The 18,769-nt window shown below is 37.0% G+C and overlaps 1 protein-coding gene across 1 annotated transcript; it reads left to right on the top strand.

Moving 5' to 3' along the window:
* Window positions 1-2,069: 2,069 nt before the first annotated feature.
* Window positions 2,070-13,550, top strand: LOC141337104 (phosphatidylinositol 4-kinase type 2-alpha). Its single transcript, XM_073842861.1, has 9 exons — window positions 2,070-2,520; window positions 7,563-7,763; window positions 8,037-8,168; window positions 8,893-9,046; window positions 9,497-9,558; window positions 9,652-9,751; window positions 10,354-10,487; window positions 10,601-10,660; window positions 12,086-13,550. The coding sequence occupies exons 1-9, from the start codon at window positions 2,182-2,184 to the stop codon at window positions 12,245-12,247; spliced, it is 1,344 nt and encodes a 447-aa protein (XP_073698962.1). The 5' UTR covers window positions 2,070-2,181; the 3' UTR covers window positions 12,248-13,550.
* Window positions 13,551-18,769: the final 5,219 nt, after the last annotated feature.

Raw genomic sequence — 18,769 nt, 5'->3', positions numbered from 1 at the left:
TGATCTACTCATTGCTGCAAACTAATCGACACACTCTGCTGGCCGGAAATGTCAAGTCAAACATGACATGAGCTGTACATCATGATGTAAATGTCTCATCGTGTCTCCTGAGGATCTCCGCATCTCCTCCCCTTGGAAACTCGAGTTGCTACAACAAGCTTCATGTGATCCGCGGAGCGCGTCGCGTCCCCCGCCCGCGATGCTGCTCTGTCATCATCACAGTAATCATCCTCCAGCACAGGAACACACGACCAACACTTCCCTAGAGACTGCAATTTAGATAATTACCTCAGAAAGTTGCCTATATGTACATAGTACTTCACTGATTTACAGAAAATGACTTATTTAGTGGAACAGACGACAATTCTTAAAGGAACAGTTCACTCCAAAAATTAAAATCAATCGCTTATTCACACTCATGACGTTTTAATTTTGTATGACATCGTCTTCCTGCTGAAAAAAACAGCATATGCTGGTTAGGTAGGTTTTGGTGCTGAGATTCTGGTTTTAGCTGGTTTATGCTGGTCCTTAGCTGGTTAATGCTGGTCCTTTGCTGGTTTATGCTGGTCATGTTGCTGGTCAAGGACCAGCATAAACCAGCAAATGGCCAGCATGCAGCAAAGGACCAGCAAAGGACCAGCATAAACCAGCAAATGGCCATCTAAACAAGCAAAGGACCAGCATAAACCAGCTAAAACCAGCATCCCAGCACCAAAACCTACCTAACCAGCATATGCTGTTTTTTTCAGCAGGGTTGCTGATTATTGCTGCTGAAAATGGCAAATTATTGTCATGTTTTGGGCTGTATTAATTGAGAAAAACATTTGGAGTACTATAGCCAAAAGTTATAACAAATCAAAGAGAAGAGTGCAAAAAACTGTCTGAGGAACAAAAGGCGTTTGTGGCCAAACTGAACCAGGATTTCCAGGGCAAGAATCTTGACAACATTTGTGTTTGTGCTTATCTTTTCCAGTCAGGTAGCTGAAATATTAGGCTAATTTCTAAATTAATACTGCTTGTATATGTCTTTACCACCTATTAACATTTGTTTTTTTAAATATTGCACGCTTTCCTGTTTACTAAGTCCTTCTCTATATGATTTAGCATCTTTCACACGTTATTTACATGGTTTAGACAGCATAAATTAGGAGAACCACATATTCAGTAGTAGATTAACCGTGCGATTCATGCTGTTGTTTACATCCGAGTATCTCCTATATGGCCGTGTATCCGGGTAAGTTAACTGACCAAACTGTGACATGTGTAAAGAAGATTGTAGCCTCTGTGTTCAGCTTTCATTATGCAGAAAAAAAAAACAAATGATAATGATAAATAAAAAAACAAATGTAAACAATCGAGAATTATTACGTGTAATAATGTGTAAAATCCAACATATTCAGAAAAACATCTTTCAGGCAGTTATATAAAGCACATTATGATATCAATCAGTAACATAAGCCTTTTTAAGTGTAAAAGATGCAACATTAGAGCAGCTATATAATTTATATAGTCATATTTTACATTTTGTTCATGTTTTCCTAGCTATAATGTATTATTTTTTAACAAACTTTTTAATTACAATTTAAATTTCTGCGTTATTGTCACTGTGTCTATGGTCATCGATAAATTTCTACAAGGAACAATCATAAGATAAAAACAGAAAATAATAATCGGGATTTGCGTACATCAAATTATGGTGTAATCCATATAGAAAAGAAAAGTATAAAAATAAATTACATCTTTTTAGAAAAATTGTCATAATGCAACAAAAATTTGGCACTCTTTTTGTTATTTGTAAATCTAAGAGAAGAAACAACAGAATCAAGTTCAGCATGGAAAAGGGAAAAAGACAGAAGAGATTTAAGCCATTTTGCTTATATATGATGTCTATGCGCTAACTCCAGTCGTGTTGTGCTTTATCACGTGTTCGATATGGGTGGTATAATTCTGACCAATCAGCGTGTACATATGGAAAAACAAGTGAGTTCTAAAGCGCTGATTGGTCAGTGGCATTGCAATGACGCATTAGCCCCGCCCCTTTCCGGAAGCTGGCTGTCATGTGACTTGTTTGTTGGCGATCTGCTGTACGGAGCCGCATCATTTCATTACGGCAACAAACAAACTCTTGTCCCCTGTAATTCCCCCTTTCCCCCTTCTGTCCTTCTCTCTCTCTTCTCCGCCATGGACGAAACGAGCCCGCTAGTCTCTCCGCTTCGCGATTCCAACGATTTCAGCTACGGTCCCACCGAGCCGACCAGTCCCCGGGGCGGATTTGGAGGGACGCCGGGCTCCGTGGTGCGTCTGCCGGCTGGGAGTCCCGGACGCAGCCGCGAACGACAGCCGCTTCTAGACCGAGATCGTGGCGCGTCTCCCCGGGATCCGCACAGGAACGAGTTCCCGGAGGATCCGGAGTTCAGAGAGATTATCCGGAAGGCAGAGCGGGCCATCGAGGAGGGAATCTACCCGGAGCGCATCTATCAAGGCTCCAGCGGCAGCTACTTCGTCAAAGACTCAACAGGGGTGAGAGTTCATCACTATCTTGATGTGTGATTCGTTACGTTAGTTCATCTAATCAGTTTTCTGTGCATTCACAGCCTCACATAGAGCTAAAATGCTGTGTGTTATTGAGGAATCTGAGTAACAGCTGTGTCATCAGGTCAGGCCTTGAGTCATGCAAACCAGGAATCAGTTTCTGTACAGTTTAAGTTGAGTTTGTCAAGACAGTTGTGTGCGTTTATTCACGTACAGACACTTTTATGTGTCTTTATGATGTGAATGTGAAACTGAAAGTGAATTTTTAACGCACATTATAGGTTAATTATTAAGCATTTTAATTGCAAACTCGTATGTGCATTTGTTAATTATTAAAATGAAGGAATTTGTGAAGAAAAACAAGGTAAATATCTCCTTTAGGCTTACTTGACGCATTGCTGTGTCATTGCACATGATAGCAGTTTTATCAAGCCCATAGTTCAAAATATAGATAGCAACCTAGATGGCATTTTTAGACTTCATAATGTCTAGGTAGGCAGCTCACTAACTGTTTGATCAATAAACAAAAAGCTTACCAGCACTTCTCTTTGAAGCTCTCTTTAGTGCATTATCATGCAGTGATAGAGCTCATATCAGTACATGCTCAATTACCAAACAGATACACACTTTTATACTTTTATATGTCTTTTATATGAGACCCTCTCATGAAAGCCAGTGTTTGGCTTGATTAGAAATTAGTTACTAATTTGGCAACTTCACAAAATGGTTTTTTTAAATATTATTTAATGGACTTGAGCTAAAATGAACAAATAATGAACAGTTCTGTTTTTTAAACAAAATTTAAAATATATAATAACACATGCATTTATCATGGTTAATGTAGTAACTAATGGGATCTTATTGTGAAGTGCTACCATTATGTTTAGTGTACTTGTTTACTGAGAAGACAATAGCATCAGTGGAGTTTCAGCTGAATGTGTGAATAAAACAAAGACAGTAAAGGTAAATGAAATGAATGTTTTTTTGTGTGTGTATCAATGCCAGTGAAGCTGGGATTTTCTAAATGTAAATAGTGTTCAAAATAATGACAGATATCTGTTGTGATGGATGCACATCCACCAATATTATTTTAGACTATTATAGTAGGATTTTTAATTGTTTTGGTTTGCAATAACAACACTGGAATCCACTGTTGGGCATTGTTTTGAAGACAAATTACAGGAGAGGGAAATGTATTTTAAGATGATTTATTGGTAACACTTTACAATAAGGTTCATTAGTTAAACATTAATGTACTAACTAAAATTAACAAATGTATTGCTCATGGTTAGTTCCTGTATTTACTAATCTTTATTAACGTTAGCTAACGAAAATACAGTTGTTCAAGGTTTGTTCATGTTAGTTCACACTGCGTTAACTAATGTTAACAAGATTTTAATAATGTATAAGTAAATGTTGAAATTAACATTAACAAAGATTAATAAATGCTGTGTAAGTGCAGTTCATTATTAGTTCATGTTAACTAATGTGATTAACTAATGTTAACTAAAGAACCTTATTGTAAAGTGTTACCGATTTATTTTCAATAGTGTCTATAGTTGAAAAAACTAAAAACTTGCATCTAAATAAGCTTGCACTGGACTTGACATGGTACTTTGTGGGTTTCAAGTAGTGGTCGACCGCTATGTGGTCGATGTCTGAATCCTAGAATCCAGCTTAAACCCATAAAGACAGCATTTTTTGTCACTTTTGCAATGTTTGTTTGCTAGATAGACAGCTCCCACAAATTTAAGCCATATGCTATCATCATTGATCATTAAATAAAAAACTTTGACTCTTTCTCTTTATGAGAATACAGAACCGTTCAGGGTTATTTAGAAATAGTGGTCATTTCAACAGTACATACTCAGTTCCTCTCTGCTTTTAATGAAACCGTGGAATTGCCATGATGGTTTGACATGGTTTAAGGCTCGTCACATGCGTTAAGCGGCCTAATTCTTCAGCATGACTTCTAATGGCTGTGAACCGTGTTAGACGCGCACATTTGACTTGCTTTCCTTAAATTTCCATAACTTTAGATCCAGTTTGCAGTTTCACTCCCTTCAAAATGCTAGATTATGAAAGAACTCAAAGGTTAAAATGAGTTATATTGACTGATATTGATAGCTGTTCAGCAGCACAGCTGAGTGAATGTGTGACAGGAACTTCATAGTGACTGATAATAATCGTTATAGAAAAGATTGACTTTAACAAACAGACTCTTCCAGTTTTGCAACATCAGGATCAAGAGGAACTGAGATTTACTACATGATTTCTGTGGGAGTTCGCAGTGTTGTTACTCCTCAATCAAATCATGTTATTCTGTACTGGTTTAATCTTAGTGTAGTTTAACATTTTGAGTGTTTAATTTGAAAATGACAAATGAAATAAGTTCCACTTTTAATATCTGCGAACACACCCATTTTCATTCATTAAGTTATTCTAGTGCATTTGACAAAACTGTGCTTCTGGCCTTAGTCATTTAGGACATGATTATTAGTCAAGATGATTAATCTAGTTAGTCATGCTACAAACTCCAGCCTGTAGGTGGCAGCACTGAGTTGATCTGGTATCATTTTGCCGTTTGCTTTCTTCTGAGATGTTCCTCATGTCTTTGATCTTCAGCGGTGCAGGGCTGGTGATCGTCCTCTCTGCAGTGAACACGCGACAAGCTTGATCTGCTCACTAGTGAGGCAACTCACATGAGTCATAAAGCACATGACCACATGTATAATCAGGTGGTGCAGTGGGCTGGTTTCTCATTCACATCAAATCAAATCACAGTGAGTCACAGAGATGAAGTCTTTGTTAAAGGTCACTTTTAGTTGGGAAATCACTAAAAGTGTCTAAAAATAAGGTAAATCTGTAACTTTGAGACATAACTTACCGTTCCATTCAACAGTGTGCGGGGTTGGTAAGTTTTTTTAAATGTTTTTGAAAGACATCTCTTGTGCTCACTAAAGCTGCATTTATTAGATTACAAATAAAATTGGTACAATTGTGAAATATTATTATAATTTTAAAATAACCATTTTCTAGTGTAATATATTTAGGGCCCGAGCTCCAATGGTGTGAGGACCCTATTGGAATTGCTCAGATTCTTCTTCTAAAAGGGCTAAAACATGCGTAAAAGCTCATGAAACTTTGCACACATGCCAGAAGTGGTAAAAACTTACATCTGATATGGGTTTCAGAAGCGGGTGTGGCAAAATGGCTCAATAGCGCCACCTATTAAAATGTCATCGAAGTGCATCTCAAGCTATGTTTTACATACATGCACGAAAATCGGTACACACATGTAACACACCAATACCTACAAAAAAGTCTCTTGGAGCAAAATCCAAAGCTCAACAGGAAGCCAGTTATTTTAAATCGCAGCAAATTGTGTGTCATTTTTGCCATTTTTAGGTGTTGTACTTTAACAAACTCCTCCTAGAGATTTATCCAGATCAACACCAAATTTGGTCAGTCTAATCTAAAGCAATCTAATCTAAATTGCGAAGATGTTGAGTTTTCATTGAAGGGCTTGTCCGTGGCGGCCTGACAAACTTTGTTTCGCCATGAAACAGAAAGTTGAGATAACTCAGGCATACAATGTCTGATCTGCCCCAAACTTCACATGTGTGATAACACTCCTGACCTGAAGACATCTACTTGCCCATATTTAGTTATAGTCATAGCACCACCTGCTGGCAGCAGGACGTGACATGTTTACACTAACAAACTCCTCCTAGAGATTTAATGAAATCAAAATTATATTTGGTCAGTCTAATCTAAAGGCCTTTGCGATGTTAAATTGCAAAGCTCTAGAGTTTACGTTAAAGGGTGTGTCCTTGGTGGCTTGACAAAGTTTGATGATTCAAACTTTAAAAAAGAAGTTGTTGTAACTCAGCCATACAATGTCTCATCTGCCATACTTCACACGTTCGATAAGGGTCCTGGCCTGAACACATCTAAACACCAATATTTTGTAATAATAATAGCACCACCTGCTGGCAGCTTGAAATGACTTGTTTTACACTAACTTAAACATGCAATGTCCAATCTGCACCAAACTCCACATGTTTGGTAAGAGAATCTATAGGCCAATATTCAGTTATGATCAAAACACTACCTGTTGGCAACAGGATGCATTATACTTTGCACTAACTCAAACATACTAAGTTCAATCTGCACCAAACTTCATATGTTTGATTGAAGTGCTGGCCTGAAGACATCTACATGCCAATATCCAGTTATAGTCATAGCACCACCAGCTGGCAGCAGGAAGTTTGGCACATATAAATGACTTTTGACATATTCCTTCTATATTTAACACTTTAAATGCATACTGCCCACTGTTTGCTGTTTTCTTAAAGCCACCAGTGCCAGTGAGCTCATGTGCAAGGGCCCCTTCATTGCTGCTTGCAGCATTAATTTAGAATTTAATTCATTCCTGTGATCAAAGCTGAATTTTCAGCAACATTGCTCTAGTCTTCAGTGTCACATGATCCTCCAGGAATCATTTTAATATGCTGATTTGCTGCTCAAGAAACATTTCTGATTATTATCAATGTTGAAAACAGTTCGTATTTTTGTGGATAATGAAGCATTCTTTGATTTAAAAACTTCAAGAACAGCTTTTATGTAAAATAGATGTTTTGTAACATTATAAATGTCTTTACTATCAAGTTTGATTATTTAATGCATCCTTGCTGAATAGTATAAATTTCTTTAGGCAAGGCAGTTGCAACATATTAAACTAGGATACAAGAACATGTTTAACATCCAAAGAATCACACATTTACCATTAGTTAACTAAAATAACCCTGGATAGAAATGTGGTTTTGGTCTAATGTACGGGATGTAAAACGCACAGTAGCATTAAAAGAATTTTTTTTACCTGATTTGCTGATTTTCACATGCTGAAGAGTAACTTGTGAAAGTCTCAGTTTGAGCAGACTGTGGCGCTCTAGACGTACGATATGACCGCATGTGTCGCTTCACGAAACCTGACCTCAAATGTCCTCTCTCTCTCTCGTCTCCAACAGAAGATCATCGGCGTCTACAAACCAAAGAACGAGGAGCCGTACGGCCAGCTGAACCCCAAATGGACCAAATGGCTGCAGAAGCTCTGCTGTCCGTGCTGTTTCGGCCGGGACTGTCTGGTCCTGAACCAGGGCTACCTGTCAGAGGCTGGCGCCAGTTTGGTGGACCAGAAGCTAGAGCTCAACATCGTGCCACGCACCAAGGTATGAGAGCGACACCTAAAGTTGTGCATCTTCGCTGAAACCAAAAGCGAGGTGAATGAGGACGTGAGAAAGTAGGGTGATAGTTGTGAGGGTTTGGTGTTTGTTAGTCAGCCTCTTTCGTTTCCTGTTACTGGCACGTATGAAAACAAACTAGTCAACCGCACGGCTAAACGCAATGGTTAACTCACTCCCACACCATCTCTATCGCTGACTGTTGACAGAGAAGACAGACATGTTCTATTTAAAGTGTTTTCTGTGCTTTCTTTCTCTCAGGTGGTGTATTTAGCAAGCGAGACGTTTAATTACAGTGCCATCGACCGAGTAAAGTCTCGAGGAAAGAGGTTAGCGCTCGAAAAAGTGCCCAAGGTGGGCCAACGTTTCCACCGGATTGGCCTGCCACCCAAGGTAAGGATTATGAGAGCGACACCTATCTGCCTGGAGGAAGAGGAGACATTTTAGATGTCATTGAACTCACTTTTTTAGATGTTGTAGGTTTATAGAGTGTTATTTTAGTATAAGTGAGATTTGTTATTATTGGAATATTTTCCATTTCATTTCAATTTGAATTTAATTTAAATTTCATTCTAAAATAAATTAAAATTTCATTCTAAAATTAAATTAGAATTTAATTTTAAAATTAATTTAAATTTAACAGTTAATTTATATTAAAGAAGAAAACTTTTTAAAGTATGTTTGTTTTAGTTAATTAAAATAGAAACTCTACTGAGCACAATAGTACAGTTTCAAAGGTAAAAATCCTATTAATTTCTTATTAGTCCTTAGAAAAAATGAAATTTTAGCAATACTGTATAAACCTTTCAAGACAGAACTGACACGAGCTCTGACAATATAATATAAGCTTTTTTTATTTACTCGTAAGCAATCCATGTTTTGCATGGCTAATTTAATCTCTTTACTTACTAATAAAAGATTTTTACACCTTTACAAACACTATTTTTGGTTTAAATCAAGGTTTGTAATGTTATCAATTCCTAAATGAAAGCTGCTGAAAATTTAGTTGGTTTTGCATGTTTATAAACATTTATTGGCTTTTGTAGGTTTGTGAAGTGAGTTTCCATTGGCTGTTTTAGGTTTTATAAACTCATTTCCAACTCATTGGCTGTTGTAGGTGGGCTCATTCCAGCTCTTCGTAGAAGGGTATAAAGACGCCGATTTCTGGCTGCGGCGGTTCGAGGCAGAGCCATTACCAGAAAACACTAATCGACAACTCCAGCTTCAGTTTGAGAGACTTGTGGTGCTGGATTACATCATCAGAAACACAGGTAACCACAGAAAGCAACAGAATTAAGGTCAAATGATATTACCAAAAACACATTTTAACTATATATGAGAACCTGGAGCACAAAACCAGTCGTAAGTAGCATGGGTATATTTGTAGCAATAGCCAAAAATAAATTGTATGGGTCAAAAATCATGTCCATGAAGATATTTAGTAAATGTCCTACCGTAAATATATCAAAACTTAAATTTTGATTCGTAATATGCATTGCTTAGAACTTCATTTGGACAACTTTAAAGATTATTTTCCTAGTATTTAAATTTTTTTGCACCCTCAGATTCCAAATTTCTCAGACAAATATTGTCCTATCCTATCAGATACATCATACATCGATGGAAAGGTTATTTATTCTGCTTTCAGATGCTGGTTTTGTGGTCCAGGGTTACATATTGACTTTATTTTAACAAATATTATTTGTTGTATGGCTCTGTAGATCGAGGAAACGACAACTGGCTTATTAAATATGACTGTCCGATGGATACATCAAGCAACAGGGTGATTATCCAGATGCCTTTTTAAGAGGCTTTCTCTCGCATTTTTGTGTTTTTATGTTTCTGTTTGTGTTTATCGAATGCTTTTCTCATGCAGGACAGTGATTGGGTGGTAGTGAAGGATCCCATCATTAAACTAGCAGCCATTGACAATGGTCTGGCCTTCCCTCTCAAACACCCAGATTCATGGAGAGCCTGTAAGCCAATCATCATCCACCTCACAAACACATGACCAACTACATTGCAATATTCTTGATATTTGTTCACTAGAAACTTCATCACTTAAACCATTTATTTTAAAGGGATAGTGTACCGTTGTTAATTGTTCACCTTCATGTCATTAAAAACCTGTAAGACCAAATTAAAATATTTTTGATGAAATCTGCAAGCTTTCTGACCCTCCATAGACAGCAAGGGTACTACCATGTTCACAGCACAGAATGGTAGAAAGAATGTCATTAAAATATTGAATAAAGTCGTTATTGTGGTTTTCTTTGCGCACAAAGAGTATTTGTGTAGCTTCATAACATTAGAGTTTAACCACTGATGGTCTATTTTAACAAAGGCCACCTGGTAGTTCCCTTGCTGTCTATGGAGGGTCAGAAAGCTCTCGGATTTCATCAGAAGTATCTTAATTTGTGTTCTGAAGATGAACACAGGTCTTACGGGTTTGGATGAGTAGGCTAATTAATGGCAGAATTTTCATTTCTGGGTGAAAATCTCTTTGAGGTGTGTTTTTCATTTAATGTAGTTTTTTGCACAGTCAGTTCAAACCTTTTGTTGAATGTATGTCCTGTAGACCCGTTTTACTGGGCTTGGCTGCCACAGGCGAAAGTTGTGTTTTCCCAAGAGATCCGAGACTTAGTTCTGCCCAAATTAGCCGACCCAAACTTCATCAAAGACCTTGAGGAAGATCTATATGAGCTATTTAAGGTAAGTCACAGAGATGGCTTTGAAATTCAGTTGGGGATTTACCAATATGTTTGACTTCTTTACCATGAAATGACTTCTCGGTATTGACTTTATATTTACGTTAACACTGACAGAAAGACCCGGGTTTCGACAGAGGACAGTTCAAGAAGCAGGTCTCAGTAATGAGGGGTCAGGTGAGTCATTAATAACTAGATTATAGCTGTTTAAAAATACTAAAACACTAATCTGCATTATAATATGTGACCCTGGACCACAAAACATTAAAAGTCTTAAGTAGCACAGGTATGTTTGACAATAGACAGTAATACATTGTGTGGGTCTAAATTATCGATTTTTCTTTTATGCCAGAAAACCTTTAGGATATTAGGTAAAGATTATGTTCCATAAAGATATTTTGTAAAGTTCCAACCGAAAATATATAAAAACTCCATTTTTGATTGGTATTATGCATTGCTAAGAACTTAATTTGGAGAACTTTAAAGGTGCAAAATAGTTGTATCTATCTCAAACCACACATCAGTGGGAAGCTTATTTATTTAGCTTTCAGATGATGTATAACTCTCAATTTCAACAAATTTACCCTTATGACTGGTTTTGTGGTCCACAGTCACATATTATATTTTATACAGTGCTGTGTAGTATTGGCATTCACCAAAAAATAAATCTATAAATGTAATTTTGATGTTTAGCCTACATCTTCAGTTGCTCATGAGCAAATTTTCATTTCATTTGAGAAAAGCTTCACACTGAAATGCAAAGGTCTTTATGACAAACTGACAAAGTTAAAGTTTAGTGTAACCTAAAACTATGACAGTATTATTACAATTACATAGTAAATTGTACTTTTCAAAATAATAATTTCAGGGAATATAATAAAACCAAGACTTTTTTGTGCATGTTTAATGGAGTACTTCACTTCCAGAACAAAAATTTACAGATAATGTACTCACCCTCTTGTCATCCGAGATGTTCATGTCTGTCTTTCTTCAGTCATAAATAAATTGTTTTTTGAGGAAAACATCTCCATATAATGGACTTCTATGGTGCCCCCGAGTTTGAACTTCCAAAACGCAGCTTCAAAGGGCTCTAAACGATCATAGTCGAGGAAAAAAGGGTCTTATCTAGCAAAACGATCGATTTTGCTCGTCTTGTCTAGCTCTGTGTGTACTCTGTGTAGAGATTAAAAAAGTATATAAATTGTAAATGTTTTAAGAAAATAACTGATCGTTTTGCTAGATAAGACCTTTCTTCCTCGGCTGGGAAGCTGCATTTAAACTGCATTTTGGAAATTCAAACACCATATAGGTCCACTATATGGAGAGAAATCCTGAATTTTTGTTAAGATATTTCTGATGAAATCCGAGAACTTTCTGACCTTACATAGACAGCATGTTTAAGGCCCAGAAAGGTAGTAAGGACATCATTAAAATAGTCCATGTGGCATCAGTGAATTTCTCAGAGAAGTTCTTGATCTCTTTTTACTCTTACTACATTCTCACACTGATGTGAAAGGAAACCTACAAGAGCAGGGCAGTTCAATCGAAACCACCTTATGATTTGACATCTTTCAGCTCATTTCTTGTCCTGCGTTCCTCTAGATCCTGAATCTGAGTCAGGCGATGAGAGACGGCAAGACTCCACTGCAGCTGGTGCAGATGCCGCCGGTGATCGTGGAGACGGCCCGAGCGCCACAGCGAGCCAACAGCGAATCCTACACGCAGAGCTTCCAGAGCAGAAGACCCTTCTTCACCTGGTGGTGATGCAGCGCTCACATGCCTGTGTACAGCCTGATTTTAGTTGCGTTTTTCATTGGGACTTGGGGAACAAACGAAAGTAGGAATAACTAATGACAAACACATAATTGTGAAGGAGAGCATTGCCTTGTTGACTGTTACACTGTATGAACACTCAAAGATTGACCTGCATGTCAGTAAGATGACGAAGGAGAAACTTCCTGCTGTAGTAAAACCTCGATGCTTGACGGCTCCTTCCTGGCACTGACGGCGCGCTGCTCCACTACATCATTCATAAGGTTTTCTGGTCAGGGTTTTCTTGCCTTGCTCATGTGTTAGTTTAGTTTTTCTCGCAATCGTTAAAAAAAAGTCACACTCTCGCCTGCTTTTTTTCCATTAGCGTTATATTTTTCTACTTTTTTACGCTCACCTGTCTGGCGTTCATAACCTGGAGGCGGAGTCAACTGAGCATGTGCAGAAACACTGGAACGTTCCATTCTCGCAGTGACATCATTCTTTTCATTTTTTGTTTGTTTGATTTCATTTGAGAAATTGAAGAAGATATTGTAATTTTTTTTTAACAATGTATTCACAGGTGTCAACAAAACTGACCTTAAAGAGATAGTTCACCTGAAAATGAAAATTTGACGTTTATCTGCTTACCTCAGGCCATCTGAATTGTAGGTGACTTTGTTTCTTCAGTAGAACACAAACAAAGATTTTTTACTTAAAATGGTGCAGTCTGTCAGTCATATAATGGCAGTCAATGGGGACCAAATCTTTGAGAGTGAAAAAAACAGACACAGACAAAACCAAATTAAACCCTGCGGCTTGTGACGATACATTGAGGTGTTAAGACATAAAACGATTGGTCTGTGCACGAAACTAAATAGTATTTATATCATTATTTACCTCTGATCCACCACAATGTTCAACTGTCCTGAGTACATTCACAACAATGTGATCTGCCATGGTAGACCAATTGTTTTGTGTCTTAACACCTCAATGTACCGTTACAAGCCGCATGGTTTAATTTGGTTTTTGTCTGTTTTTTTACTGTCAAAGATTTGGTTCCCATTGACTGCCATTATATGACTGAAAGACTGCAACGGTTTGAGTTAAAAATCTTCATTTGTGTTCTGCCGAAGAAACAAAGTCACCTACAATTCGGATGCCCTGGGGGTAAGCAGATAAACATTACATTTTCATTTTTGGGTGAACTATCTCTTTAAAACGTGACAATGGACTGTATAATTTGTATGTAATGTATTTAATGAGAGATGCTAAAATTATAACCGTGCAGTACTCAATAAAAGAAACACAGACTTTACACAGAGTTTTATTTCAAAAACAGTTTAATTGGAAGTGCCAGCTTAGTGACAAGGAGAAAAATATCATCATTCTGTAGTAGTGTTTACTGATTTCAGCTACATGTTTTCATCCGTATTGCTTCTAAAAGTCTGTCTGAGTGACGGAAGAAGACAGAATTAAATAATCAGCACTAATAGTGTCCAGCATACTTCTACATCATATACATATTACCACAGACTATTTGTATCTAAAACAACACTAATGAGTTTATGAGAACTGTGGTGTTGAAGTAAACGCTAATACATTCTTTTATATTAACCATTAAACACCACTGGAAGGCAAACGCTCCCTTCAAAGGAGGACTACTGAGAATCTAGTGTTCTGAAACTAAATACAAGCACATATCATTAAATAATAGAAACCCAGCACTGTTCGGCCTCATACATTCATAGAAACAGGAGTGAAATGAAAGCTGATAGGGGCTCTGGAAGCTTCAGTGAGACTTAAATCGCTGGATTTGAAGGAACAGATCAACCAAAAACTGAACGTCATATCATTTGCTCACCACATGTTGTTTCAAACCTGGAAGTTTTTCTCTTTTCAGTATGAAATAATTAGTGAATGCGTAAAAAGCAGCTTAAAATAGACTCATGCATTGTTTTCCAAACCTTCTAAAGACGTATAACTTGGTATATATTGCATAATCATGTTTGGTGGTCGTTTTACGTCATTCTTTTGCCTCAGATCACTCAAGTACATCTACTAGGGTAAATCCAACAAATTCAAGTCACTTTTCACCCTGAAATCATTGTACCCAATATTTGTATCATTCTCAAATTCTCATGCTCAAAGGGTTCTTTTACTGTATTATAAAAAAAAAAAAAACCCAGAGCATATAGGCAGCAAACAATTACCATCATTATGTATAAATACAGTTGAGGTCAAAAGTTTACATAGACCTTGCAGAATCTGCAAAATGTTAATTATTTTACCAAGATAAGAGGAATCATAAGATGCAGGTTATTTTTTATTTAGTACGGACCTGAATAAGATTTCACATACAAGATGTGTACATATAATCCATAAGAGAAAATAATAGTACAATTTATAAAAATTACCCCATTCAGAAGTTTTCATATGCATGATTCTCAATACTATGTTGTTACCTGAATGAGCTGTGTTTTTTTGTTTAGTGATAGTTGTTCATGAGTCCCTTGTTTGTCCTGAACAGTTAAACTGCCTGCTGTTCTTCAGAAAAATCTTTCAGGTCCCACAAATTCTTTGGTTTTTCAGCATTTTTGTGTATTTGAACCCTTTCCAAGGGTCTGTATGATTTTGAGATCCATCTTTTCACACTGAGGACAACTGAGGGACTCATATGCAACTATTACAGAAGGTTCAAACACTCACTGATGCTCCAGAAGGAAACACGATGCATTAAGAGCCGGGGATGAAAACTTTTGAACAGAATGAAGATATGTACATTTTTCTTATTTTGCCTAAATATGTTTTTTTTTCTTCCAAGTAGTACTGCCCTTCAGAACTACATAAAATACTTTTTAGTGTTTCCAAAGACAAAATAAGCTTGACAAATTTACTCTGATCTTCAAAAACTTTTCACCCCAGCTCTTAATGTATAGTTTTTCCTTCTGGAGCATCAGTGAGTGTTTGAACCTTCTGTAATAGTTGCATATGAGTCCCTCAGTTGTCCTCAGTGTGAAAAGATGCATCTCAAAATCATACAGTCATTGTTGGAAAGGGTTCAAATGTGTACACAAAAATGCTGGAAAACCAAAACATTTGTGGGACTTATGAACAACTATCATTGGACCAAAAAAAAAAAAAAACAGCTGTGGGTCATTCAAGTAACAACACAATATTAAGAATCAAGTGTATGTAAACTATTATTTTTTCTTGTGGGCTATATGAGAACATCTTTTCTATGAAATATCTCATTTAGGTCAGTGATTAAAAAAAAAAAAAAAAACATAATATTTTGCAGATTCTGCAAGGTGTATGTAAACTTTTGACCTCAACTGTGTTTTACCAATACAAATGTTTAATTATTTTTATGTTTTGCAGTGCAATTAATAAAAGCTAGGTTTGTTTTTTTCAATATAAATACTTGTGTACCATTATTGCATTGCAAGTTATGTCAATGTGTTTTGTTGCCATTTGCCTCATGAAAAAGGAACATTACCTCGTTGTTTTTCTTTTGATTTTGGGCTATAATATTAGCTGGACATGTTACCCCCAAAATTTATTTCATGGTGATTGTATATCTCAGTTCACTCATAGTTTATATATAAAAAAAAAAAGAGCAGCATGTACATCATCCCTCCAAAAATGAAGTTCAGTTTGGGGTTTGTAACAACATGAGGTTGAGTAAATGAGATAGAACTGTATTTTTTAGGAGAACTATCCCTATAATAGTGTTTGACTGTTGTTGTGCAGTCAGAGATGAGGACATAAGGATGGCACAAGCCCGTAAACAGTGTGTTAAGGTTTCACAGGAGTGTAATCCTGCGGGATTATTGTTAATGTCCGTTCCTGGCCGTTGCAGGTGCTGTAGTGTTGATCGTTGCTCGATTAAGACTAGCGTTTGATTGAGGCGGTGGCTTCAAGTAAATCTACGGAGGCAGCGAGTCTCTCAGGCAGGAATCTGATTGGATGCTTTCAGCCGGCTGTGATCCCGCATTGTGTCAGTGTCGGATCCGGTGCAGGTATCGCTCCGGGTCCTTCTCCTGAACGGCGTTCCAGCTCCATCTGGGGCCGCCCGAGGGCCCCTGAGTCTCTTCCTCCGGGGGCGGGAAGTCAGCTTGGTCACATGATGCAGCCTCGAAAGAGCTCTGCCCTCCACAGGCTCCCGAAGCAGATGCATCGTCTTCCTCATTGTCAGCTTTATCTTCATCTCCAGTTATGACTTCAGACGACTGTGCCAGCGAGCCTTCGTTGATTCTGATGGGTGATTGAATAATAATGCGTGCACTTATTAGATGTAGATCATTATATGCTGTGTCATGCACAAATGATGTTCGCAGATGTTGTGAGTGTGAGACCTGCGCCTGATTTTCTAGTTTATTTACAGGGTCCTTAATGTGGCAGGTTTGTGGCTGATCTCATGACCTATTTTTGCTTAGATCAGCATGTTTCCATTAACACACAAACACACACACACACACACACACACACACACACACACACACACACACACACACAGTGTGCCAGTAAAGGTGGTGTGTAGCTGTCATGTGCAACTGAACAAATACTAGTAAATCTACTAGGGTATATTTTATAAAAGTGTGTCTCAGCCATATGAAAGGAAAAAGTTCAGTTTTGAATGAAAAATGCTTATGCTTTTATTTTAGGCAATTGTTTTAAAATATTTTTTGTGCCAGATTTTCACCCAATATTATATAGGGATATAATGATTTTCATCCATTGCAATCTGGCAGTAAATAAATAATAACACAATATAAATACTTTATAAATATAAATACTGTATATTTATGCATTGCAAGAAATGCAATTTTTTTTCATAAATAATATTATTTTCTAAATAATGATATAAAAATATATTTCTGCATTGCAAGTAATAAGAATAAGGTGGGGTTTTATTGTATAAAACCAATATAAAAATCTTTTGCATCGCAAGTAATGAGAATAAGGTGTTTTTTATACAAATACTGATATAAAATATTTTTGCATTGTAAGTAATGAAAATTAGGTGTTTTTTGTAAAAATACAGATATTAAAAATATTATTGCATTGCAAGAAATGAAACCAGTTATAAAGTAATAAATACCAATTAAAACATTTTTGTGTTGCAAGCGAATGAGGTGTTTTTATTAAATAAATACTGGTATAATAATTTAATTTTGCATTGCAAGTAATTAAAATTAGTATTTTTAAATAAATACAGATATAAAATATATTTTTGCATTGCAAGTAATAAGAATGAGGTGGTTTTAATATAAAATAAAGATTTAAAAAAATATTTTTTCACTGCAAGTAATTAGAATGAGTTTAAAAAAATAAATACTGATATATAATAATAATAATTATTATTATTATTATTGTTATTAATAATATAAATGCAATATATATTTATATTTATAAGTAATGAGAATGAGGTGTTTTATAACTACCGCTATGTCTTTGTTTTATAACTACTGCTTTTTAAAATATAAATACCAATATTAAAATAAATTGCATTGCAAGTATTGAGAATTAGGTGTTTTTTGTTAAATAAATACTGATATAGAATATCAGATAAAATTGAAATGCAAAAATATAGATCATTTTGTATTTCAAGTAATGAGAATAGTGTTTGTGTAAATACCAGTAGAAGTATCATTATTATAATATTGATAATACAATATAATATAATATTATTATATCAGAAACAGCTTCAAGCTGGGGCAGCCGTGGCCTAATGGTGAGAGAGTTGGGCTTGTAACCCAAAGGTTGCCGGTTCGATTCCCACACTGGCAGGAATTGAAGGTGGGGATTGTGAATGAACAGCACCCTTTCCACCTTCAATACCATGACTGACGTGCCCTTGAGCAAGGCACTGAACCCCCAGTTGCTCCCACTGCTCTGGTGTGTGTTCACAGTGTGTGTGTTCACTCTGGATGGGTTAAATGCAGAGGGCCAATTACGAATATAGGTCACCATACTTGACAATACGTGACGACTTTCATTTGCCTAATGCAAAATATGCATCTCATTGTTTATCTATTTTGGGGTATAATGTTCACAAAAAAAAAACACTGAGGACTGATTACTAAAGTTTAATACTTACATTTAGAAATTGAATCCTCTTTTTTTTTTCTTTAATACTCTCATTAAATTTTTCATCTTGAAATATCTAATTTCTCTCTCTGTCTCACCTGAGATGACCGAACGCTCGCACCCATCGTGTTCCTGTTCCGTCTTTATGAGACTCCACCCTGAGGCCGCTTCGGTTCCGCGCTCTGACTCTGAGTCCCACCAGCGCCTGAGCCAAACCCGTCTCCACCTCCGCCATCGCTCCATCCTCATCCTCTTCCTCTCTGTCCACTGCGTCCTCTCCGCCCGCCGTTCTCCGGTTCCCCCACACCATCCGGGCTCTCTGCTCGGCGTCCGGGTCTCCTGCCGCTCGGAAGAGCCGTCTGAGCTGCCTCAGGTTCACGCCCTGGAAGATGTTGGCGGTGCCAGACTTGCGGTTCCGACGCTCGGAGCCCGGCGGGCGGGAAA

The sequence above is a fragment of the Garra rufa genome, chromosome 6 (genome assembly GCF_049309525.1).
Source record: "Garra rufa chromosome 6, GarRuf1.0, whole genome shotgun sequence".
Lineage (NCBI taxonomy): Eukaryota > Metazoa > Chordata > Actinopteri > Cypriniformes > Cyprinidae > Garra > Garra rufa.
The sequence above is the reverse complement of the archived record's forward strand: the minus strand, read 5'-3'. Positions and strand labels throughout refer to the sequence as shown.

Coding starts and splice junctions, on each gene's coding strand:
- LOC141337104 (XM_073842861.1), top strand. CDS start 2,182: ATGGACGAAACGAGCCCGCTAGTCTCTCCGCTTCGCGATTCCAACGAT. Junction 9,047..9,496: donor TTACATCATCAGAAACACAG/GTAACCACAGAA, acceptor ATGGCTCTGTAG/ATCGAGGAAACGACAACTGG. Junction 9,559..9,651: donor TGGATACATCAAGCAACAGG/GTGATTATCCAG, acceptor TTTCTCATGCAG/GACAGTGATTGGGTGGTAGT.